Source organism: Papio anubis, chromosome X, assembly GCF_008728515.1.
Source record: "Papio anubis isolate 15944 chromosome X, Panubis1.0, whole genome shotgun sequence".
NCBI classification, from domain to species: domain Eukaryota; kingdom Metazoa; phylum Chordata; class Mammalia; order Primates; family Cercopithecidae; genus Papio; species Papio anubis.
Genome location: NC_044996.1, coordinates 114,028,015 through 114,055,631, shown reverse-complemented (window position 1 = coordinate 114,055,631; position 27,617 = coordinate 114,028,015). Strand labels below are relative to the sequence as shown.

The window sequence follows — 27,617 nt, the reverse complement described above, 5'->3', positions numbered from 1 at the left end:
AAAAAAGAAGATATATGTAAAAAAGTGAAGTATTTTATACCTGTATGTCCAAAATAGCTTTAAAGTATTGCTTTTTTTATTTTTATTTTTTTTGAGATGGTGTCTTGCTTTGTTGCCCAGGCTGGAGTGCAGTGGTATGATCTCAGCTCACTGCAACTTCTGCCTCCCGGGTTCAAGCGATTCTCCTGCCTCAGCTTCCCAAGTAACTGGTCTACAAGCGTATGCCACCATACCCAGCTAATTTTTGTATTTTTAGTAGTGATGGGGTTTCACCATGTGTTGGCCAGGTTGGTCTCAAACTCCTGACCTCAAGTGATCCACCCTCCTTGGCCTCCCAAAGTGCTGGGATTACAGGCGTGAGCCACCACACCCAGCCGGTATTGCTTTGTTAAGTCCAAACTTAATAGGACTTTGAGAAGAGGAGACAAAAAGAGCATGGGAATAGCAGTTCAAAAAACCTGAGTCAGATCTTGACTGATACAAGTTATGTGACTGTGACTGTGGTACTTCATGTTTCTAAGCCTCGGTTTCCTTATGTGTAAAAGGGAATAATGATAATAGGTAATCATAATACAAAATCACAAGGTTGTGATTCTTAGATGAGAGAATGCACATGAGAACTTTTTGTAACTGCAAGGAGTGATGGTTTCCTACACCACAAACAGTCAAATGGTCAAATAGTAACATGCATACCAATGTGTCTACTCTGAGGAAGAAAATAGGACTTCGTTCCCACAGAAAATTTCAAACAGGCAAACCAATGTCTCTTACATTTCTATTAGAAGATTCAAAGTCAATTTGGAACTCTCTATACATTGATTCCATACATAGGTAAATTGTGACTGGGTCTGACTGTATTGTTGGTGGTCACATCTCTTAACTGGTTTCACCATTTTGACTGATATTACAGACAGCTAAAAAACTAGCATGGCTTTCCTTGAAAATTAAATGAATGGATAATGCAAAGAACCCAGGATATTCTGATATCAAGTACACACAGACTGATAGTATGTAACCCTAATCTTTCTGTTACACTATTTTGCCCAAATTTAAGACTCTTTCTTTTCTCAGGTTTATATCTACCTTTCTACTACTCCAGTTCTCTACTTTTTATTTATTTATTTATTTATTTATTTAATTTATTTTTTTGAGATGGAGTTTGGTTCTGTCACCCAGTCTGGAGTGTAGTGGCGCAATCTCAGCTCACTGCAACCTCTGCCTCCTGGGTTCAAGCGATTCTCCTGCCTCAGCCTCCGGAGTAGCTGGGATTACAGGCATGCGCCACCACGCCCAGCTAAGTTTTGGACTTTTAGTAGAGATGAGGTTTCACCATGCTGGCCAGGCTGTTGTCAAACTCCTGACCTCCAGTGATCCACCTGCCTTGACCTCCCAAAGTGCTGGGATTACAGGCATGAGCCACCATACCTGGACAGTTCTCTACTTTTTGATTTTTCTTTGTCTTAGCAGACAGAGGCAAAGATGAACTTGTACTTGGTTTTTATCACGATTTAAAGATTGACATAGCATTGTGACTAAATTCTTTAGTTTCATAGAAATATAATGTCTTTTTTTGACATTTACTATTTAAAAAAATATTATGTCATAATAGTGGTGGGCTCAAGCTTCCCGCCACAGAACTTGGAAAATGCTTTAGCCTCACATACGTTGTTCTAAATATAAAATATTCTCAACAGGACGTATGAATTGCTTTTCCACTAATGGGAAAAAATTGTTTGATGTGAACTTCATTTCTTGCTTTCTTCTCTTTCTGAACAAGGCTTCACATTTATAATGTAGCAGAATTATCATCAAAGAAAAGAATGGAACTAACTTGACTCGGTTATACGCAAACCAAAACCTGGGATTTATCAGCTTTCTGCTAAAAACACTTTTTAAGCATATCTTTAAGGTCATGTTAAAAAATAGAAACATGAAATTTGCTACAATATAGAGCAGATACCACAAACTGAACTGTTTAATAGGAGAAGGCTGTGTATATGTGGGTTTAGGGGTGAAGAGTTTAAAAGTTAGAGTTACACAAGGAGAAATATAATTTCAACAAGCCACATTTGTATTATGAATAAAGAAAGCAACTTCATTGGTTTTAAACTAAATTCTGTCAAATGTGTATCTCCCCCAGATATCTAGAGACAGAATCACAGGACTGAACTGGATGTGACCTTAGACAAAATAAATTTCCTCATTTAAAAAATGAGGAGAATTAAAGCTGAGAGAGGTTAAATGGCTTTCCCACAATAACATGGTTAAATAATGGCTCAACTTAAGTTTGAAGTTAGACCTCCGAATAGTCACTCCAATGCTCTTTGCTATATCATACTATCTCCTTACATGTGTTTTCCTGTACTTATAACCAAGTTTTTATTCACTGTAAAGAATGGCTACATATTAAGCTATTAACAATTTTTTTTTTTTTTTTTTTGAGATAGAGTTTCACTCTTGTTGCCCAGGCTGGAGTGCAATGGCGCAATCTCGGCTCACTACAACCTCTGCCTCCCGGCTTCAAGCAATTCTCCTGTCTCAGCCTCCCAAGTAGCTGGGATTACAGGCATGCACCACCACATCCGGCTAATGTTGTATTTTTGATAGAGATGGGGTTTCTCCATGTTGGTCAGGCTGGTCTCGAACTCCCGACCTCAGGTGATCCACCTGCCTCAGCCTCCCAAAATGCTGGTATTACAGGCATGAGCCACTGACTCCGGCCACTATTAACAGTTTTTCATACCTTACATGCAAATAAATAGTGCAATTAGAATGGATCACTTAGCATTGATTAAAAAAAAAAAACTTTTTCCACTAGTCATAATCCTTTGACCTCATTTGGAAATCTACATGCCACTGTCACAAATCTTTTACCACATTCTGAAAGCAAATGTGACATTCTACTCTCTAAAGTAAATTATAAAATATAATTCTAGAGCACTTAAATGGGACTAATGTGGCCACTGGTTTCCTTTGGACATTTATTACTTTCCTTATTTATACTTAAGATGAAAAACATACTAAGGATGAAACAGATAAGATTTTAATAGTACTCAACCACTATGGAGCAAACAGAGAAAGGCATACAATCACTTAACTATATTCCCTTGCTTTAGTCGATGCCACTTATAACAATCTATAATACAAATACTTCAGGACTATCCATCACGACAAGAATTAAATTATGTGAGATCTCAAGAGGTCTTGGATTTACAACTTATTTTTATTAAAGATCTAGCAATTCTTTAACAGGGCTTTCAATCACACCCCTAAATGGACTGACAATAGGAAAGTGATCTGGTTTATTACATTTTTCTTATTAAAAAGTTAAAACCAAGTATTTTTAAACCCAATTTCCTCAGGAGCATACCTTCTGCATCCTGTGAAATTGGAAAGGAGAGAAAATGATTCTCTAATTCTATGGTTAAACTAATTTTAGGGTGTTGGGGTATAACATGGTGTCCTTCACACTGAGAAGGTAGACACATCTCTTCCACCACAACCATTACTCTTATGTGAATTAACTCATCCAATGTTACAGTAAACATGTTGGAGATGAGTAAATGGACAACCACAGAGATTAAGTGGTCTCAAGGTCACTCAGCTAATATGTTAGATTCCAAAATCTGTGTACTGTAATAATAATAATAATAATAATAATAATAATATCAAGAACTAGAATTTGTAGAGTGTTTATCATTTGGCATGTTTGCTTCCAAGCACTTTCCATTTATTTTGACTTATTCATCCTAATAATAAACTGATATTGTAGATAATTTTATTATCCCATTTTTTTTTTCAGATGAAAGACTGAGGCTCAGAAAGGTTACATAATTTGCTCCAGGTCCCACAGCTAGTAAGTGTGACCTTGAGCACACTGACATTCCCTGTATTTGTTGTGCAAACCTACGAAAAACTTTCACATGTAAGTTTGTGATAGGATGCTCTTTCTTTAAATGACTTTTGGACATATCTTACTATTGACTCTTGTTTAAATTAGGATTCCAAAGGGAAAGATGTTTTTAAGAATCCAAGCAGTAAGAGTACAAAGGAACTGCATGGCGGCAATTCACTTCTTCCATCATGATTCAGCATTATTTTCTACGTTTATTGTAAGAATACTGCTACACAGAGTTTAGATGTTCCCTCTAACTCTCATGTTGACATGTGATCCCCAATGTTGGAGGTGAGGCCTAGTGGAAGGTGTCTGGGTTGTAGGAATGAATCCCTCATGAATGGCTTGGTGCCATTCTCACGGTAGTGAGTGAGGTTTTGCTCTAGCAGTTTTCATGAGAACTGGTACCTACCCTCCCTCTTTTTCTCCTCTTCTCTTGCCGTGTGATCTTTGTACACCAGCTTCCCTTAGCCTTCTGCCATGAGTGGAAGCAGCCTGAAGCCCTCACCAGAAGCAGATGCTTCTTGTACAGCGTGCAGAACTGAGCCAAATAAACACCTTTTCCTTATAAATTACCCAGCCTCGAGTATTCCTTTATAGCAACACTAAACAGACTAAGACATATACTAAAGTCTAACTTTTCATTGCTTCCAAAATTAATATTAATAATTTGAAAACATTTAGATGGGAATTATAAACTAATATAAAATATCCTATCCTCACAAATATTACCATGAACATTAAATGAAAAAAGTACTTTCATTGTTCTTTACAAATTGTATCTGTATATTATTTTACTGTAACAAAGGACAACAATGTTTACTATGTGCCTACCTGCAGAAGCTTCCATCTGGTGTTCAGGTCTTCCAGGGTGCTGAGATTATATGGTGAGAGCTGAATGCCCAAAGTGGTAAGCTGGCGAGCAAGGTCATTGACGTGGCTCACGTTCTCTTTCAGAGGTGCAATTTCTCCTCGAAGTGCCTGTGTGCAATAGTCAAAAGCAAATTGGAAGATAAGAATATTTAAAACAAGAAGAATTGATACCTGGGCTTATTCTCTTTAGGGTGCGGTGCCAGTAATGTTTGCTCTATGCTATGGTTTGAATGTTTGTGTTCCCCCTCAAATTCCTATGTTGAAATCCTAAAAAATAGAAAGAAAAAGAAATCCCAACACCTAAGGCAATGGTATTAGGAGATGGGGCCTTTAGGGAGGTGATTTTTTGGGATTAGTGCCCTTACAGAAGAGACCTCAGAGAGCTAGCTAGCTCCTTTCGGCATGTGAGGGTGCAGTGAGAAGGTGTTTTCTATGAGGAATGGTCCTTCCCCAGATACCAAATATGCTGGTATTTTGATCTTGGATGTCTCAACCTCCAGAACAATGAGAAATACATTTTTGTTGTTTCACAACCTATCCAATTTATGGCATTTCTATTATAGCAGCTGGAACAGACTAAAACAGTCTATTATGGTAGTATTATAACAATGGATATTTGTTAATGGAGGAATAATAACTGCTATTTGTTGAGCACTTCCTAGGTGCCTAATGCCATGATGAGCTCTATCCATATATAAACTGATTTTATTTCTTTCCAACAATCCTATGAGGCCAGTAGTTGGAGAATTATGATTTTATATATGAGAAAACAAACTTGCAAAGGTTTGTTTTCAAAACAAACAAACCTTGCCAAGCTCTCATGGGTAAAAATTGAGGAACCTGGGATACATATATACAGGTTTGCCTGCCTCTAGAATATATATTCTTAACTATTATATTATATGCTTCCCCTAAGAAATTCTGGATTGGCAAAGTAACAGGAAAAAATATATTGTTGCTGGATTCTAAATTCTACTCATGTCACAACCAGAAATGGATCCTTAATTTTTTTACAATAGAAAGAAACATTCAGTCATAAAATATTGCATGCATACTTTGCACCAACCACATCATAACAGTTTCATTTAGGGAGTAGGATATTTTGTCAAGTCCTAAGAATGACTTCCTGATCTCCTGGTATTTTAGTCTTTGTAGCAATGACTTCAGAAGGCTCCCGAGGGGCTTCTCAGCTCTCTCTGAAGCACTAGAGCAGAAGTCTCTGATGCAATACATCACAGCAATCCATTGAGCAGAAGAACCCTATGCAGATATGGGGAGGATATTACCATGCATCATATCTACCCTATCGAGATGGCATTTATGGATCTTTAACATGATGCATGATGTCCAAATGTTCCAATAAGCAATTTCTAAGGGACAAATTCCCTCATTTAGGAGAACAGTTTGTGTAATGTAATGTCTGTGTACAAGGACAGCATCACTTACTTGACTACACGTGTTGTTTTGACTTGCTTGATCTGGGCAGGTGTTATTTCTCTGTCTGGTTCACCATGTTGATAAAACCACGGGTTACACTGACCTCATTTATAAGCCTTGCATTTCTTCCCACTCCAAATCAAAGGAGCCAGTATGTACATTCAAAATAAGAATGACATTATCCTCTCAAATCAACCCGAATACTTCACTAAACTGTGGTGTTGTGTAGAGTATAAGACTGTTATGTAGTTCTTAGATAATAATATAAGACATTGTGATAATCGCTCTGTTTAACTTAAAGTTTTAAAAAGTGATCATTAAAAACATTACATTAAGCAATCATGGGGTTTCTTTTGGAGGATAATGAAAATGTTCTGGTATTAAACAATGGTGATGATGGCACAACCTTGTGAATATACTAAACACCATTGAATTGTACACTTCAAAAGAGTGAATTTTAAAGTATGTGAATTATATATTAATAAACACAAACAAAAGAGACCCCTTCTGACCACACACGTACAAAAAAAATCATATGTGATGTATTCATCTTTATTCAACTTCGTGTTAGTGGAATGCCATTGGAATCAGTGTGAAATTCAGAAAGTTTTATAGGGGTTGATACTAAATATTATTCCATTTCCTTATGAATAAATACATGGATTAAAAGTATCAGAATAAGTGCCCGTGGAGAAAGGTGGTTTAAATCCGTATATATGAATACTTACCTCTAAAAGGAAATGATCCATAATAATTTTGTTTCGCATAATAGAAAGGTTAGAAAACAGATTTCTTAAATGTCAATGGGGGAAACTTGGACAGGGACAACGATTACAAAATGAAACCATTCTCTTCTGGATAATAACGTGCATTTCCAGTAGCCACAAATAAATATTATGTGAGGGGAAACTGTAAATAGGAACCTCTGCAGAGAGGGCAAGCCAGCAGGCAACATCTTTCAGTAATACAGGTGAGTCCTTTATGTTAATCATCTCTCTTTATAAGCAAGACTCTCAAGCCAGTAAGCTGATTATCCTACCTCGTTAAGTCATATCTAGATTTCAGTTCCCTTTAGGTGACATAATGTACATTTTCAAATGTCTCTTATTAGAATATTTTGATTTTCATTTTCTCCCCCAAATTCCTGAGCACACATTTTAATCCTGCATCAATGTTTTGGAGGATGAAAGGGATTCAAAAATAAGTTTTGGTACTCATAATGAATTGCAACGTTCTCCCTTTTCCTCTTTTTTTTCTTTTTAAAATTTACTTTTCTTCTTTAAAGTTTACCATAAGATCTTGTCATTTCTTTTTTTTTTTTTGGCTCCTTTCAAGCAATGATAATGGAAGTTCTCTTAACTAATCTCCACTTAAGACTCACCAAATTAGCCAAAGTCTTCATTCTGTTTGTGAAACAGCAGTGATGGGAACCTCACACAGCCTCAATAAAATGTTCGAGGTGCCTGTCAGTATGTGTGGACCTTCTGCTCCCATTAGTTGACTTTTTACAACCGTCAGTTGTGTGTATGTTCTCAAACCTATCTTTGCCAGTAACTATTGTGACTACATAATTTCATAAATATCTCCTAAATCATAAAAATATTAGTTTAAAAAGAAAAGAAAAAAGTTATGATTTCTATAAAAACCAGGCCAAGTACTCTGGAAAGCTACTTCAAAAAGAAAAAGAAAATAAATATTGTTGAAGTAGTTGTGAATAAGACAACTGCTAAAGATGAAGAAAACAACCCAGACCAGGTGCAGTGGCTCGCGCCTGTAATTCCAGCACTTTGGGAGGCCGAGGCGGGTGGAAGGGTGGATCACTTGAGGTCAGCAGTTCGAGACCAGACTGGCCAACATGGTGAAACTCTGTCTCTCCTAAAAATACAAAAATTGGTTGGGCGTGGTGGTGCATGCCTGCAGTCCCAGCTACTCGGGAGGCTGAGGCATGAGAATCGCTTGAACCTGGGAGGTGGAGGTTGCAGTGAGCCAAGATGGCACCACTGCACTCACTCCAGCCAGGGTGACCCAGCGAGACTCTGTCTCAAAAAACACACACAAAAAAAGGAAAAAATGCCAAATGTTCAGTTTAATCTGAATTCCTAAATTTCTGTTAAAATATTTGACAATGGAAACTTTGATTGGTGCGAGGTCAGTTGATAAACAGATAACTGGGGGCAAAGGTTCACTTCAGGGAAATCTCTAGATGGGGCTGAGCAGACTAAAGGACTTCAGTCGTCTAGAAATCATGAGGGCACTCAACACATGAAGGTGGAAGAAAGGAGATAACAGATGGTAGGAAAGATAAAAAGGAAAAGGAGGCAGGAGAATGCTCATGCCAGTCTTCACTTTGGCATTTGACTTAGGTTTCGGTAGCAGCTCTGTACCACCCAAGGATGGCTCACTGCTGTGGGATCTCAGTGCCCAGAAACATACATAACAAGAAGTATGGCCACCTAAACACAGAGTCACAAGACCCTCACCCTGTAAAGGGTGAACACAGGTACTTTGCTATTTAAATAGATGTGACGTTGGTTTGGCTATATTTCACAGATTAGAGCTTTTAATATGACACACATAAATTTGTGTTTAAATTATTAAACACTATACCTAAAATGTCAAAAAGCACAGTTAACGCTGAGCAATACAATGTGCTATTTAAATGATATCAGGATTGCATTAGGTTTTATTCTAGCTTGGAAGCAGTTAGTGAGAAAACATTGAAGAAAGCCATTATACGGTGGGTTTTCTTCGAATCACTTAAACATCTGGAATATGTTCTCCATGAAACAGCAAACCAAGTCTAATTTTATTATGACTAGTTTCACGCAGGCAGAATTTTCAGTTCATTAAACGTTGTCTGATTATAGATACAAAAGTACTGATTTAGAATGATACGTAACTCTGATATAATAAGTTTTTTCTTCATAAAAATTAAATTGCCTGTCATATCTTTGCTTATCTTTATGTAGCTAAGGATTTGTTCAAATACACATTTAAAATTACAGTCATCTACTACTTTTCTAAGACAAGGAAGGAATTGCCTATTAACAAGGGAATCTCATTTTTGAGAGAGGAATTTTGACTTGACAGTTAAGAGAACATTTCTACTGCGAAGCACAGAAGGTCAGTTGGAAAGACTGGAAAGAGTAAATTGAGGGAATTCTGCTTGGAGGGGTTTTATTTCCTCTGTGAAGTAGGAATCAACAGACCCGGTATAGTCTGCAGTGCCTGGCATAGCGTGCAGTGCCTGGTGTGCAATGAATAGTCACTGAATGAAAACATGAATTAAGGGTAAGTGGGAACATTTGAATTAATCGTAATAGAGACTGTGAGAGGGAGTTGACCTAAGAAATGTAATGAGGTTGGCAAACAGTGTTGAGGGCCCACTTGAGGATGAGGTTCAACATTTTTTAGCAGAATCAATCTGCCTGACTTTCTCCAACAGTGTTGCATGTAAGCATGGAGAAAACAGTTGATCCAGGTTTGGGGTTTCGTCAGATGACTGTGGCTCACACATTTAGGGATAAGGAAGTTTCAATACTAGCCAGGATGTAATTGAAAAAACATACTGTGGAATCTAAACTGGATTAGGAGGAAAGCAAAGCAAAATGAAGCTCGTAGATGGAGAGAAAGTAGAGGGGTCAGTTGTGGAGGTCCAGGATAATCCATAAAAGGCCACAGCAGGAGTAGCTGCACAAACAAGCGACGGAGAGGGGAGACTCTGGGATGCTCACATTAGCTCTACTGGATTTGCCACTTATGAGTTTATTTATAAATGGTGTGAGATATATATATATATATGGCAATATATATATATATCTGGCTATATATATATAAATATATATAGTGCTACTCAGCATTTGAAAAACTTCCCTTCTTAGGGATGTTAAATATTCCTCCCAAAATCTTAACCGCTAACTCATAGAGGTCCTATCTCACTTACTACGAATTCAGAATTACTAGGTTCCAACAATGAAGTGTTATTCTTGGGCTACGTACACTGTGCAGAGAAATTTACATGACAAATATTACTTAGTAGGGACTGATAGCATTGCTGTCTACCATGAATCCTTGTCAAACAAATGTTCGTTAACCAAGACTCTTGAAAAATAGCCTAAAATGAGGAGTTGCTAGGAAAAGTCCCAGCATTCTTCATGCTGAGCTAGTCATGAGAAGCCAAGGATGAGCAATTAGAAATCATGTCCTATAAATATTGGTGTTTACTACTTATCCTGGGGTTCTTCCATGTGGTTCAGGGAAGCCCTCACAGAATGCAGTTACTCAGGAATTGGCAGCAGGTACAGCCCAGCTATGTTTTGCAGCTTCTGCATTTATCAGCAGCTATATCATCCTCATGGGGCCAAGAGAGTCAAGGATTGTATCTTGCTTTTTCCAGATGATCAGAGGCCTACTGGAATCTCTCAAAAACCTGGGCGGAATGAGCTACTCAAGTGCTGTTGAAACAATTAAAAAGAAACACAAGTTGGGGTGTAAGCAAGCCCTTCATGAAATGTATCAGGCTCAGAGACTTCCATCGTTATCTGTAATTTTTGACTTTTCACTCTGGTTGGTTCCCTGACTGTTCTGGTGCCCAGAATGTAGGTACCGCTTTTCTTTCCAATACCTACTGCCTTCATCCAGGTTTTAGGGAAGCAGAGTCTGAGTGCTCTTAAGAAAAAGGGAGTGATAGAAGCAGGAAGACAGGGCAAGAAAGTTAAGTTGGGATGTGGTATGGGCTGGAGACCAGCATCAATCTGGCCCCATGGGAATTTCCAGAGCACAAATTGTACAACAGCAGGTCCCATGTTGAGACAAAGGGGTTGTCCCTTTGTACCCCTGGTGGTTTTAAGCGAGAAGGTGTGGTGGAACGTGCCAGTCAAGGTGGCTTGCTTTTGACTGAGGGAGGTTCTCTGGAAAGGGGTGAAACCACAAGGCTTTAGCAGCCAATACTCAGAGTCACTGAGGAATGGGTGCACCAACCCAGTGAACGAATCTGGCTGGGGCACCAACAGCATCCACTACTTAGATTAACTTCATCTGCTTTCCCAATAGCCATTACCTTTGAACTTCAGTTGTCAAGCACTTATATTTTAGTTTTTTGTTGTTGTTGTTGTTGTTGTTGTTTTTTCAGGAGACTTCTTTTCTTTTCTTTTCTTCTTTTTTTTCTTTCCTTTTTTATACAGAAGACTTCTTCCTTTCTTTTTTTTGGGAGACTTCTTTCTCTCTGTTTTTTCCTTCCTTCCTTCCTTTCCTTTTTTTCTTTCCTTCCTTTCCTTCCTTTTTTTTTTTTCCCTCCAAGGTGGAGTTTCACTCTTGTTGCCCAGGCTGGAGTTCAATGGGACGATCTCAGCTCACTGCAACTGCTACCTCCCGGGTTCAAGTGATCCTCCTGCCTCCAGCCCCTCCTGAGTGGCACAGGGTTACAGGTGCCTGCCACCGCCCGGCTAATTTTGCATTTTAAGAGATGGGGTTCCTTTACTATGTTGAAGCCAGGCTGGTCTCAAACTCTTGACCTCAGGTGATCCACCTGCCTCAGCCTCCCAAAGCGCTGGGATTATAGGCCTGAGCCACCGCGCCTGGCCTGCAGGAGACTTCTTAACTGAATTCTCATTACTAACACTATGGGGCTATTTCATAGCTCTCTAACAAAACTGGAATTGTCACCCTTTCTCTAAAGTTGAGTCCCTCATTTCTGCCAAATTCTGAGGGACTGCGTGGAGCTAAGACAAAGGGAATGCTTTGCAGACTGAGTGAATACAACCCTCTGCCTTTAGCATCACTTATGCTTCTGGTAGAGACATTCTTGACAATAAATTATGCCATTGAAGCATGTACTTTTTAAAAAAAAAAGTAGAGATGTGATTGCATTTTTTTTCCAGCAACAGTTTTTATTGTGAGAGCCTGAAGACAAAATATTATGCAGTTTCTTTTCATTGTCTCCTTGCATTCAGTTTTCAGGGCAATTCTTGTAAACTTTCATATTTGGGCATGAACACTTTTGACGAGCAAACTGAATAAGAATATAAATAATGAAACAGACTCAGAACTAATGGCCTAGATTTAGCATAATCAGAAACACTTAAGAAAGGCTAAAGTAAAAAAAAATAAGATCTTAGGAAAACAATATCAAGTTTGTAGGCATGAAGAAATTTAGGGCTTTTATTTCCCAAGCGATTATCAGTAATTAGATTTTAAGTATGGTTTCTTCTCAGACTCAACACACTTCCAAATTTGTGGCATTAAAAAAATAGCAATTAACTGCTCCATGTTTTCCACAAAGAATCCACATCTTTTTATGAAAAACAATCTCGGCCAGGCACGGTGGCTCATGCCTGTAATCCTAGCAGTTTGGGAGGCTGAGGCGGGTGGATCACCTGAAGTCAGGAGTTCCAGACGAACCTGACCAATAGGGTGAAGCCCTGTCTCTAGTAAAAACAGAAAAATTAGCCGGGCATGGTGGTACACACCTGTAATCCCAGCTACTCTGGAGGCTGAGGCAGGAGAATGGCTTGAACCCGGGAGGTGGAGGTTGCAGTGAGCCGAGATTGCAACATTGCACTCCAGCCTGGGCAACAAGAGCAAAACTCTGTCTCAAAAACAAAACAAAAACAAAAACAAAAAACTCTAGTTTCTCTTTACAATATCGAAAAAGAATATATACCCAAACATAAAACGATAACTTTTTCTTTTTAACATTTTCTCTTTGCATTGATCATAATTCTTCATCTTTTAGGACATGGCTTTCTATGAAGCTTGTAACTCCAATGTTCTTAAAATAAAAGCCGAATTATATCTTGGCCATATTAATAGTGTCCATCATCTTTCTTTTCTGTGTGCTCATATTTCCTTCGTGTATAAAATTTGGAAATGAGGAACAGGGAAGTATTGACCACAAAGGAAAAGTTTTTATTTTTAAGAACAAGTTGAACATAGCAGCAGCAATTAATATTTTCCAAACCATACACCCAGTAAGGGGTTAGTATTCAAAATACACAAGGAACTCCTACAATTCAATAGCAAGAAAACAAATCACCTGACTAAAAACTGAGCAAGTAACCTGAATAGACATATCTCCAAAGAAGATATAGAAATGAGTATTCAGATTTATAGACAGGAAGTAGAATGGTGGTTTCCAGGGGCTGGGGGCAGGAAGCAATGGGGAATTATTGTTGTGTTTTCTTTTTTGTTCCTTTTGAGACAGAGTCTCACTCTGTTGCCCAGGCTGGAGTGCAGTGGCACGATTTCGATCTCAGCTCACTGCAACCTCTGCCTCCCAGGTTCAAGCGATTCTCCTGCCTCAGCCTTCCAAGTAGCTGGAATTACAGGTGTGCGCCACCACACCCGGCTAATTTTTGCATTTTTAGTAGAGATGGAGTTTCATCATGTTGGCCAGGTTGGTCTTGAACCCCTGACCTCAGGTGATCCGTCTGCCTTGGCCTCCCAAAGTGTTGGGATTACACGTGTGAGCCACCATGCCCAGCAGGGATTATTGTTGAATAGACACAGAGTTTCAGTTTTGCAAGATGAGAAGAGTTCTGGAGATGATGGTGATGGCAGCAGAACAACATAAATGTACATAATGCCATGGAAGTATACATTTAAATAGAGTTAAGATAGTAAACTTCATGTAATTTGTATTTTACCACAATTTTTAAAAATCGAAATAAGTACAATTTATAGAAGAAGAAACTTGAACAAATTTTAGTTACTTTAATTTCCTTGGGAAAACGTTTCTATAATCCTAACTCTGACTGCCAGTTATCTCCCCTTTATAGACAAAAAGCAAGCAAAAACAAAACAAAAACCAAAAAAAAAAACAAAACAAAAAACCCCACAAAACACTTCAAGCTTTCCAATGACACAATTAAAACAAATAAAAAGGTAGTTCATGAGTGTTTCACAGAGGCTAAATACAAAATATGCACAATTAACACAAAAAGGTTTTTAATGAGTACAAATAAGTCATTTAAGCAGGCCATGCTTTAGGTTGCTAAGGAAACAGAAAAAAATACCAGTATTTTCTGTCTGAAAAATTTTTATTATATATGACAAAATGAAGCAAAATGGCAGTTAGTGAAACCTATTAACTTCCTTAAAAGTAAGTAATAAACTTTGGGAGGCCGAGACGGGCGGATCACGAGGTCAGGAGATCGAGACCATCCTGGCTTATACGGTCAAACCCCGTCTCTACTAAAAAATACAAAAAACTAGCCGGGCGAGGTGGCGGGCGCCTGTAGTCCCAGCTACTGGGGAGGCTGAGGCAGGAGAATGGCGTGAACCCGGGAGGCGGAGCTTGCAGTGAGCTGAGATCCCGCCACTGCACTCCAGCCTGGGCGACAGATCTAGACTCCGTCTCAAAAAAAAAAAAAAAAAAGTAAGTAATAATCCATAAACCATTAAAATATCAACCATGAGGATGTTTATCTTCAAATTCAGAAGTTATTTTAGACAGATGAAGTTTTACTTTTTTTTTGAGATGGAGTTTTGCTCTTGTTGCCCAGGATGGAGTGCAGTGGTGCGATCTCGGCTCACTGCACCCTCCGCCTCCTGGGTTCAAGCGATTCTCCTGCCTCAACCTCCCGAGTAGCTGGGATCATAGGTGCCTACCACCATGCCTGGCTAATTTTTCTAGTTTTAGCAGAGACTGTGTTTCACCATGTTGGCCAGGCTGGTCTTGAAATCCTGACCTCAGGTGATCCACCCACCTCGGCCTCCCAAAGTGTTGGGATTACAGGCATGAGCCACCATGCCCGGCCTTAAGTTTTACATTTAACAAATTTTTGGGCTTGCAATCGTTTCTTGGTATGTGCCACATGTGTTAACCACCACTGTCCCTGAATGGGCCCTCTCCCTCCCCTAAATAGCTCAAAACATTAGTCTAAGGCAGTGATTCTCACACACTAGTGTACATCTCATCATCATGTGAAAGGCTTGTTAACACAGAGATTGCTGAGTCCCACTTAGTGCTTTTGATTCAATGGGTCTAAGGTGGGCCTGAGAATTTGGCATTTCTAACAAGAAATTAGAAAATGCTGAGTTCCTAGAACTCATCAAGCTTTTTAAAATTTATTTATTTTTATTTTATTTTTCAGACAGGGTCTCTCTCTGTTGCCCAGGCTGGAGTGCAGCAATGCGATCATAGCTCACTGCAGCCTCAAACTCCTGGGCTCAAGCGATCCTCCTGCTTCAGCCTCCCAAGTTAGCCAGGACTACAGGCACACACTACTGGCATTGATTTTTTTTTTTTTTTTTGAGAGACGGGGTCTCTCTATGTTTTCTAGGCTGTTCTCAAACTCCTGGACTCAAGTGATCCTCCCAAAGTGTTACGGTTACAAGCATGAGCCACCGTGCCTGGCCCAAGTTTACTCTTGACTTAGAACCTTCAGATACACTGTTCCCTTTGCTTGGAGTTTTACATATCCAATTTATGCCTAGCTGGCTCTTATTCATATACTTCTGATCTCGGTTAGATGTGATTATTAAAGATAGCGTATCCCCAGTTTGTTGCCTTATATAAAGTGTCTCCTTTTCCCCTGACTCTTAACATCCTAGTTTCCTTCTTAACCCTGATCACAATTTGCAAGTGCATATATATTTGCCTATTCATTTATCCATTGTCTGTTCCCAAGACCAGAAAATTTATTAAGGCTATTCTACATTATTGTTTTTCACCAGTATATGCCAAGCCCTAGTACATGATAATACCTCAATACATTTTTATTAAAGAACAAGCAGTCAAGAGAATTAGGCACTTCTGTACTAATTACTCATACTTCAGACCAATAGCTATTCTCAGACTGCTTCATAAACATAGGTTCTTACAGAAACCTGACACTGAGTTCCTAAATAAGAGAAAGCTGCTCATTTTCCTTAAATTCCATATCTGAATTATTTATATCTATCACTTGATCTATATTGGAGCATTTGCTAATTTCTGAAGCATCTCTCACTCTTTGGGCAAGAATATAACATTTCAGTTTTTGGTCTCTACCAGAGATTTTTAAAATAAAAATGGAGTAAGTGGGAAAAAAGAGAGGAAGTAACCTATTCAAGGAAAATATATTCTGCTTGTTGGTGGTGGTACAAGTTAGTGCATGTTTTCGAGGGCATTTTAACAACACAGAATAAAAGCATTAAAAATATTTATATATGAAAAGACTAGAAGACTACAAACCAAGGCCATCATGTAGAGTGGAATAGTAAAATTCAACTGAAATCCAGCCTGGGCTCTATTACCAAATTGGTTAGGCTTGGCATAGGACCAGGGATCTCTTCAAAAAAACAGTGCCTTTTTCTTCTTTGCCCAATGAGGCCCTTGCGGGGATTGGGATTATAGTTGTTGGGGCTGAGATTACAGATGATCTCGATCTCTCTCTCTCTCTCTCTCTCTCTCTCTCCCCCCCCCATCTCCTCCCTAATTTTTGGGCTTTTCTACTAAAGAAAAGTTACTTAAATAATGATATGAACTAAGAAGTCATCAAATAATAGACTGTAACGAAATTCATTTACAAATATTTTGCACTTGCGTAGAAAAGGGACAGTAACATCCATACTTTAGGGGTATTACAAAGATGGATGAGAAGTTTAGGCATATTAGCTATAAAGTACAATTTTTGACCAAGAAAATGCAGGACAAAGTATAATATTGTAGATAGCAGTCTCAAAGAGATTCTGTTTTCACTTATTTAAACCAAATTAAGCTACCTCTGCATGTCTGAATGATGATTAATAGAGGAATCTAGGATTGCGAGTTACCCGTGCAATATGCTGTACCTAGTTTGCTTTATATGGAGCACATTTATTTAGTTTTGGTTCTAGGGGGAAGGCACTCACTACTGAAACAAAATGGATTTTTACTGATTTGATTTTTCATTCTATATATTATTAACTTAGAAATACTAAAGCAGAAATGAATCAAAGATTGATACAAATTTTTTAAGAGCTGTGATAAAAATAATACACAGAAGACGATTAAAAGGATTGCAAAAATGTCCTTTAATATCCAATTTTACTTTCAGATTATTGTAGTTCCTAAATGTAATTAATGTTTTTAGTCTTTCTAAAATGGCTTTATTTCTTGCAAACAAAACAAAAAAGCAGGATATTCAACTACTTAAAGTCAAATGAAAGGAACATAAAATGAATTTTCTTCATTAAAATCTATGCAACATCCTGTTTAAAAATTATATTGCTAAATATTTAAAATAATGGTTCATCTTCTTTTCATCATATTCTGAGGCTGAAAAGAAAGTCTTATGTATTCACTTCTGAGCAATGCGGGCCCTCTGGATATATTATTAGTTGTTATTTTTACCTCTGTGAATACATGAGTATGTGAAAGGTCTAACTTCTTGAGTCAATAGTTTATTCAGTTTGTCATTTTTCTCACCATAAAATTGATATTTTCAAGATATTATTCTGATTTTTCTGATCACATCTTAAGGTAATATCTAAATTCATATCCTGTAATAGTCTGTTATGACAGCTGCTATCATGATAATGTCCAGTTAAGTACATGCAAATGATGAATAAATTACTACTTACACAAATGAGTCTAAGTGTCAAGATGTCTAAACAATGTTCTCAGATGTGATTTCCAAAAAAAAAAAAAAAAAAAAAAATCACTCATTGGCCAAATCTACCCTTTAGAAAAAGTGATTGATATTCAACTAACAGATATATTTAATAGTAATAAACATTTTTCTTTTTCAAAATTTAGTGCCCTCAAAATCTGTGGGGGTGATACTGCATTGATTATCTAAAGGAGAATATAATTTCAGTAGAAAAAAGAGTTTAAAAATCTTTTAAAAATAATCTTTCCACTAAGAATTCAGTAATTTTAGATTCAAAGTGGGTCAGATTTCACCAAGACCCCTCTTGCATACAACAATCAACCCCAAACCCTAGGTAGTTTTATAGCAGAAACGACTTTGCAAATGTCTTCCTTCAACCTTTATATAAAAAAAATTGAGATGGTTCCAAAGGTAATATTTTATTCACAGCATAAGCCAAAGGAGTAACAGAATTTATGCTCATTTGTTTAGCCTATATTTCTTTTAACTTTACGCTTTATTGGATGCACAAAAGTCACCCTGATATTGGATGACCTTTGTGGAGATTCTACTATATTGGTTTTGTGAAGGTCTAAAACAATGGACCATTCCCTCCTTTGCTTTAGCCCCATCCCTGCTAGAAATATGTGAAGACCAAAAACCAACTGGCAAGTAGAAGGTGAAGCAGGTAAAATGCTGTTGCATATGGCCTACTTGCTTGGGGGCAGATAAGAAACTTAAATCACAGGTCAGTTAAATGGGTATTATTTAATAAGACCTAATAGGCTTTAGGTTCACTACAATGGATAGATGTCAAAATGGGTTACAATGTTTTAAGTGTAGGAAAAAAGTAAATAAAAGGAGGCTCAGCAGCAGTCTGTCATTGGTTCTAAAAAGCACACCAATATATTGCCACAGACTTTCATTTACTTTCGTTTCTACTTAATTCCTGTACTTTGGCATATATTGCCAATAAATTGACTTCACTCTGTTCACTAACTTGCTTATGCCGTGTTAAGATCATGATGATAGAATGTGAATATTTGATAGGGAGAAGTTCTAAATGAGTCATTTAAGTCTATAACGATGCATAATTCCGGAAAACCAAACTTCTAAAAATAAGTATGTTTCGAAACAGGACTGGCAGGCTCTTAACTTTATGAAGAAAAAAATGTCACCATAAAAATCAATTCCTTAAAAGAAAATAGAAATTTATCTTAGTGTTAGATCCTCCAGCCTCATTCTGGTTAAGAGAATTTGACATTTCAGGGCTGAGCACACTGTGGAAACTTAATAAATATTGAGGTTTACAAACAAAAAGCATAACAATGATATGTGGACCAATTTTCAACAACACTGAAAATCAATGTGCCCTTACTCTGCCTAATTCAGTTAACTCAATTATTTAATGTACACTTGATTTGAGTGGGTTTTACCATAGCTATTTCAATTTTACATTGAACATTAATCAAATTGCTTCTAATATAAAATTTCATTTTTTCTCATCCTTCTCCTCCCCCAGATTCCAGAATGAGGGAAAAGTTTGTGTTTCATGTTTCTTGTTTAATGTTAAAAGCAAATTTTAAGACATTTGTTTCCATTAGTTTATCCCATAATTCTCATTTCATATACCACTCACCCTATATCACAACCATGAACTTTTTCACAGATATTTAATACATTGTTTTTTACACCATTTTTGGGAAAAATCCTCCTTCTTCAACAACTTCAGTTAAGACTCTTTTCTACTTTCTCCCAGTGCTCCCACACTTTTACCTCATCTCTATTTCCACACACAAAAATATCCCCTCCCCCCGAACACAGAGCCTCAAGGGGTGGACAAGGTAAGTTATAAAATGTAGGCACTCCTGGAGAAGCTATTAACTATTCATATCTAGCGAGTAGATTTTACTTAAAAAGTGTTGACTGATCCCAACTATTTTTAATATCCTAGATTCAGAAACTCTATAAAGTACTATTTCATCACCAGTATGTTTGGTAGAAAAGTATAAGAAGAATTTTTAAATGTAATTGTTTTCATTGGTAAATGCAAAAAATATTTATACAAAGTGAAAAGTTATGTGACTAAATATATATATAGTTTGAGAGAAGGTCTTGCTTTGTCACCCAGCCTGGAGTACAGTGAACAGGGCACACTGCAGCCTCGACGTCCTGCGTTCAAACAGTCCTCCTGCCCCAGCCTTTCGAGGAGCTGGGGCTACAGGCACATGCCACCACACCTGGTTAATTTTTGTATTTTTTGTCCAAATGAGGTTTCACTATGTTGTCCAGGCTGGTCTTAAACTCCTGAGCTCATGCAATCTGCCCACCTTGGCCTCCCAAAGCGCTGGGATAAAAAGCTACAGGCGTGAGACACCATGGCCAGCAATGACTAAATATTTTTAATGTTAAAGTATTAATACTGGGAAGGCAAGTTATGCTGTTGGTCATCTGAAGCAACCCCAAAATTGTACTGGTTGTCATTAAAATACCAACATCAAAAAAACGAAATAAACAACTGTCAAAGCCTTCCACAAGTGAGATTTAGAAAAGAAGTCATTATTCATTTCAAGGTTCCTGAGCGAAACAATGCTCCCCTACCTAAACTATTAATCAATCCAACAGGAGGCCGTGTGTCTGCATTTGTTTTTAAACTAAATATTCTGGATATTGATAAATATGAAAGAAATAATAAATGATATATTTATTACTTGTAATTGAAGATATGCTAACACTACACAAAATATGTCTTTTTACAGTAGCTTTACCGTGGAATGTTGGTTCTCAGAATGTATCTCTGAACTAGCAGCATTACAATCACCTGGGAACCAGTGGGAATTCTTAGCCTTGCCCCAGACATTTTGAACCAGGAACTCTGGGGAAGGGGTTCACCAACCTGAGTTTCTAAAAGCCCTCCAGGTGATTCTGATGTATGCTAAAGTGAGAACCGTTGCCACTGAAAATTCTTGACATTCTCAATGACCATGTCTCGATAACCCGAATGCCAAGACATTTACAGATTCCATAACTATAAAGCCGAACTCACTTATGAGGCCATTTTCTTACTAATAGTGATCAATTTCTTAGACTTTTTCATTCATTAACTCTTCTCTTCCATCACTAATTCTGATGAATAGCTATCAAGCCATTCATGGTAGGGTGGAGGGTAGGTGGATTTTCCATAAACAAAATTCTCATTATTTATAAAGAATTACTGTACATGCAAAAACAAAACAGCATTTAAAAAGTCATGTTGAATATGAAGAGTGAGTGGATTACTAGGTTTACTTATTAGTTGCAGGAACACTTCACCTAACCTGGGCATCCATCCGTCAGCTGCTGTGATGGTTGACTATTCATGTCTTAAAGCTACCTGCCTTCTCCAGATGTGACCTCTGCTCATGGGAGCCCCCTAGCCCAAGAGGTAACCCATATCCCAGGAGTGGACCACAGCCAGTGGTATGCTGCAGCAGAGCCCAAGAGCCAATTGTGTGCATCTCCTCCCAATTCCATATTCAGTGGCATTTTGTTGGTAGCTGGAAATCAGCAGTGGAGGGAGTATTTACACCATGAAAAACTGGTTTTGATACACACCAGGATCCATCCCACCTCAGGGCTAGTTGATAAATATTTGCCAGCACTTCAGTGGCACAGACAATGACTGGTATAAAGGCACAACTCTGGCCAGGTGCGGAGGCTTACACCTGTAATTCCAGCACTTTGGGAGGCTGAGGCAGGCAGATCACCTGAGGTCAGGAATTCAAGACCAGCCTGACTAACATGGTGAAACACCGTTTCCACTAAAAATACAAAAATTAACCAGGCGTGGTGGTGCATGCCTGTAATCCCAGCTACTCAGGAGGCTGAGGCAGGAGAATTACCTGAACCTGGGAGGTAAAGGTTGCGGTGAGCTGAGATTGCACCATTGTACTCCAGCCTGCGCAACAAGAGCGAAACTCCATCTCAATAAAATAAAATAAAATAAAATAAAATAAAATAAAATAAAATAAAATAAAATAAAATAAAAAGTACAACTCCACAGTGAGGTTTCTGCTCCAGGGCTTGCTCTCTCTCTGGATCAGACACAATGTGAGGTTTCACCTGAAATGGCATACTCGCTGGGCTCTTTCTTCTCTTGTATTATGCTTCCCTAACTCCAATACAGGCTTCTCCTGAGAGCAGACCCTCTATAAATCACAGGCACCTAGACTCCTGTTCTCAGGGTCTGCGTTCATGGAACCTGACTTAAAACGCCATTTAACTCATTAGTTAAGTGTGCACAAAAGCTTCAAATAATACATATTCAAAATTAAGAGCTACTAGTAATGGAACTTTGGATCACAATAATCAGATGAAATGGCAAAAGATAAGTTTGAAATAGCAAGGGTCTGCTCTTTTTGTTTGTGTACATAAAAGAAATAAGTTGATGGAAAAAGATAAAGCCTGCACAAACTGGGCAATCCTTCATACTGTGATTCTCAACTGACGCTTTCATGTCCATAGGTGAATGTGCTGAAAGATTCCTTTACTTCAGAACTTGAAGACAGAGCATCTTCATATTAAAACATGATGAATGCATTATGGAAAATATCATAAAATTGATGTGAGATTTAAAAAATAAAACAAGAACCGTCAAAGAAATTTCATGCTCATGGAAAAGGGAGATAGGTAAGTGGAAGTGGGAGATGTCAGGCCATGTCATCTTGGCTGTTAAGATAACTGAAGTAAATAAGTTTGTGAATCATTGCTTTTGGAAGACGTTTTTAAATAGAAAAACCTGTAGTAAGTGTAAATTATAACTAAAAATATTATTTTAACATGAAAAAATCTTATTATGAAAAAGTTATTTCTTAGGTCCCATTAAAACAAGAGAGTTACATTAGTATCACAGACACATCTGTTCCCATAATACCCAGAAAACTGATTTACCAAGAACAATTATTCAATGCCATTGCTTAACTTAGTTAATTTCAGGTTGTGTAAGGCATAATATTGGTGTCAATGCAAACTGTTAAATTTTGAAAATTGTAATTGTCAAGCATGACAGGAAGAAGCGAACTCCTTGGGTTATTTGATCTTAAAGCATTTCCTGTTTTACGCATGGTAGGAGAGTAACAGAATTGTGAACTTTATTCTTGTCACAACTTTGGTAGATGTCAAAAAATAATTAAAAATATATATTGGCTGTGTGATTCCATTTTCTCAGGAAATATGGAATTTCAGTTAAATAAATAACTCACATTTTAGCGCCATTTCTAGTTAATGTGGGACATGCACATGTATACACAAGCTAATACAAATTGCTGCTCCCTCAGCTTGGTGCTAAATAATAACATTCCCAGGAAAACTAAGATGCCATTAATACAGCTCTCAATATAATTTTTATTTTTGAAATAAATTAAATGTTCACACTCTATAATGAGATCAGACTTCTCTGGGTATAGGTTTTAACCATATCATAAATTAATGAATGAATGCATTTGTATATCCTTTAATACTGAGAGTATATTACTTAAGTTTTTTGAATAATCTTTTATTACCTAAGGCTCTTGAGGAATAGTATTTATAGTTATTACCAACCACAAACAAAGCTTCTAGAGTAAGTCCCAGCAAACAGGATTGGCATATTATAGGATCAGATTTTGATATGGTTGTTTTCAAATAGTAGGAAGGATGGTATTCTTTGGAGAAATTTTTATTATCTAATTAAACACTTCTTGAGTAGAACAATGTCAGATGAACTCATTAGCTGAAAATTTTGATTACCCATGTTCTCCTAAATATCCCATGACCAGAAGAGTACTGTACAACTCTGATTTAATCCAATAACAATAGTAACCAATTCTAGCTCCTTCTTTTATCACAGTCCATCAAAATAACAGAGAAGTCCAAATTAAAATAAGTTCAATAATAAAAGAACATGTTCTTTTTCCAAGTGTTCTAAAGCCTTTTCCTGTCTTTAAGCAAAGTTCACTCAGTCACTATCTTATCTATGAAAGTAAAAGCAGAAAGATGTTTCCCTTATTAAATAAATAGCTTTATGCTTTCGATGTGGAAGGCATTTCATAACAGTCAAAAAAGGAAGCATTTTGATTGCCATCAACTCATTTCCTCCCACCCACTGTTTTAAATCGTTTGTTTGGTTCCAATGTATACTACACTTACATAAGTTGTTTATGAAGAGCCAAATTAATAGTCTTTGCAATTGTTTTTGTTGGAATTTGGAGAGCTGACAAATGAATTAGTAGAAAATGGCAATTCTACATGAATTAGCTTTTAAGTCTCCCTAAGAGGCTGATGTAGAACTTAATAAGAGACTTATTAGGAGAAGTAGGACAACTTAATTCAGATTGATTATAGACTTCGGTGAAGACAGCTGGGGTTCAGATGAAACTGAAAAAGAACTTATATGCACTTCAAAGTATGCTAAGCAGATGTCTGAAACAATTACTCCGCTCTGCCTTTTCAAGTTTCAAAGGCGGGATGGGAATAGCATGATAAACGAAGGTTCTATTTGCCTAAGTTGAGGTAGGGGCTTTTAAAACACACACAGCACTATCTAAACTCAGACGCTTTGGGAAAAGAAAGTGATTTGACATGGCTGTCCTAAGTAATTTGCTTTTAGCTTTATAAACAAAGCAGGAGATGAGAGGGAATACATGGTAACTAAGTAATAAGCTCTCCTGGCAACACTAACTTACAATTAATTTTACATTGAGTAAATCATTTGGTCAGGACTTTTTTTATTATTATACTTTAAATTCTGGGATACATGTGCAGAACATGCAGGTTTGTTACATAGGTATACACGTGCCATGGTGGTTTGCTGCACCCATCAACCTGTCATCTACATTAGGTATTTCTCCTAATGCTATCCCTCCCCTAACCCCCACCCCTCAACAGGCCCCTGTATGTGGTGTTCCCCTCCCTGTGTCCATGTGTTTGCATTGTTCAACTCCCACTCACGAGTGAGAACTTGTGGTGTCTGGTTTTCTGTTCCTGGGTTAGTTTGCTGAGAATGATGGTTTCCAGTTTCATCCATGTCCCTGCAAAGGACATGAACTCATCTTTTTTATGGCTGCATAGTATTCCATGGTGTATCTGTGCCATGTTTTCTTTTTTTTTTTTTTTTTTGAGACGGAGTCTCACTGTGTCTCCCAGGCTGGAGTGCAGTGGCGCGATCTCGGCTCACTGCAAGCTCCGCCCCCCGGGTTCACGCCATTCTCCCGCCTCAGCCTCCCAAGTAGCTGGGACTACAGGCGCCCGCTACCGCGCCCGGCTAGTTTTTTGTATTTTTAGTAGAGACGGGGTTTCACCATGTTAGCCAGGATAGTCTCGATCTCCTGACCTTGTGATCCACCCGCCTCGGCCTCCCAAAGTGCTGGGATTACAGGCTTGAGCCACCGCGCCCGGCGCCATGTTTTCTTTATCCAGTCTATCACTGATGAGCATTTGGGTTGGTTCCAAGTCTTTGCTATTGTGAACAGTGCTGCAATAAACATACATGTGCATGTGTATTTATAGTAGAATGATTTATAATCCTTTGGGTACATAACCAGTAATGGGATTGCTGGATCAAATGGTATTTCTGGTTCTAGATCCTTGAGGAATCGCCACACTGTCTTCCACAATGGTTGAACTAATTTACACTCCCACCAACAGTGTAAAAGCGTGCCTATTTCTCCACATCCTCTCCAGCATCTGTTGTTTCCTGACTTTTTAATGATCACCACTGTAACTGGCATATTTTGATTTGCATTTCTCTAATGACCAGTGATGATGAGCATTTTTTCATGTTTGTTGGCCACATAAATGTCTCACTTTGAGAAGTGTCTGTTCATATCCTTTGCCCACTTTTTGATGACTTTTTTTTTTCTTGTAAATTTGTTTAAGTTCTTTGTAGATTCTGGATATTAGCCCTTTGTCAGATGAATAGATGGCAAAAATTTTCTTCTGTTCTATAGGTTGCCTGTTCACTCTGATGATAGTTTCTTTTGCTGTGCAGAAGCTCTTTAGTTTAATTAAATTCCATTTGTCAATTTTGGCTTTTGTTGCCATTGCTTTTGGTGCTTTAGTCATGAAGTCTTTGCCCATGCCTATATCCTGAATGGTATTGCCTCGGTTTTCTTCTAGGGTTTTTATGGTTTTAGGTTTTATGTTTAAGTCTTTAATCCATCTTGAGTTAATTTTTGTATAAGGTGCAAGGAAGGGGTCCAGTTTCAGTTTTCTGTATATGGCTAGCCAGTTTACCCAGCACCATTTACTGAATAGGGAATCCTTTCCCCATTGCTTGTTTTTGTCAGGTTTGTCAAAGATCAGATGGTTGTAGATGTGTGGTGTTATTTCTGAGGCTGATTATATATCTGTTTTGGTATGAGTACCATGCTGTTTTAGTTACTGTAGCCTTGTAGTATAGTTTGAAGTCAGGTAGCATCATGCCTCCAGCTTTGTTCTTTTTGCTTAGGATTGTCTTGGCTATGTGGGCTCTTTTTTGGTTCCATATGAAATTTCAAGTAGCTTTTTCTAATTCTGTGAAGAAAGTTAATGGTAGCTTGATGGGGACCATAAATTACTTTGGGCAGTGGGCCATTTTCACGATTTGGATTCTTCCTATCCATGAGCATGGAATGTTTTTCCATTTGCTTGTGGTGTCCTCTCTCCTTTCCTTGAGCAGTGGTTTGTAGTTCTCTTTGAAGAGGTCTTTCACATTCCTTGTAAGTTGTAGTCCTGGGTATTTTATTCTCTTTGTAGCAATTGTGAATGGGAGTTCACTCATAATTTGGCACTCTGTCTATTATTGGTGTATAGGAATGCTTGTGATTTTTCCACATTGATTTTGTATCCTGAGACTTTGCTGAAGTTGCTTATCAGCTTAAAAAGATTTTGGGTTGAGACGATGGGGTTTTCTAAATATACAATCATGTCATCTGCAAACAGAGACAATTTGACTTCCTCTCTTCCTATTTGAATACCCTTTATTTCCTTCCCTTGCCTGATTGTCCTGGCCAAAACTTCCAATATTATGTTGAATAGGAGTGGTGAGAGAGGGCATCCTTGTCTTGTGTCTTTTTTTTTTTTGAGACAGAGTCTCGCTCTGTTGCCCAGGCTGGAGTGCAGTGGCGCAATCTCTGCTCACTGCAAGCTCCACCTCCTGGGTTCACGCCATTCTCCTGCCTCAGCCTCCCAAGTAGCTGGGACCACAGGTGCCTGCCACTGCGCCTGGCCAATTTTTTGTATTTTTTTAGTAGAGATGGGGTTTCACCATCGTCTCAATCTCCTGATCTTGTGATCCACCCGCCTCGGCCTCCCAAAGTGCTGGGATCACAGGCGTGAGCCACCGCACCCGGCCTTGTGCCGGTTTTAAAAGGGAGTGCTTCCAGCTTTTGCCCATTCAATATGATAATGGCTGTGGGTTTGTCATAAGTAGCTCTTACTATTTTGAGATACGTTCCATCGGTACCTAATTTATTGAGAGTTTTTAGCATGAAGGGGTGTTGAATTTTACTGAAGGCCTTTTCTGCTTCTATTGAGATAATTATGTGGTTTTTGTCATTGGTTCTGTTTATGTGATGGATTACATTTATTGATTTCTCTATGTTGAACCAGCCTGGCATCCCAGGGATGAAGCCAACTTGATCATGCTGGATAAGCTTTTTCATGTGCTGTTGGATTCAGTTTGCCAGTATTTTTATTGAGGATTTTCGCACTGATGTTCATCAGGGATATTGGCCTGAAATTTTCTTTGTTTGTTGTGTCTCTGCCAGGTTTTGGTATCAGGATGATGCTGGTCTCATAAAAAGCGGTAGGGAGGAGTCCCTCTTTTTCTATTGTTTAGAATAGTTTCAGAAGGAATGGTACCA

The 27,617-nt window shown here is 38.1% G+C and overlaps 1 protein-coding gene across 6 annotated transcripts in view; it reads right to left on the bottom strand.

Moving 5' to 3' along the window:
• The window catches only part of DMD (dystrophin), a 2,174,064-nt gene that overhangs the window by 327,354 nt on the left and 1,819,093 nt on the right, over window positions 1-27,617 (bottom strand). For all 6 annotated transcript variants that reach the window (XM_031660704.1, XM_031660695.1, XM_031660696.1 and 3 more), the window contains one exon: window positions 4,730-4,876. In XM_031660704.1, coding sequence (XP_031516564.1) covers window positions 4,730-4,876 — 147 coding nt within the window. The remainder of the gene's footprint in view (window positions 1-4,729; window positions 4,877-27,617) is intronic.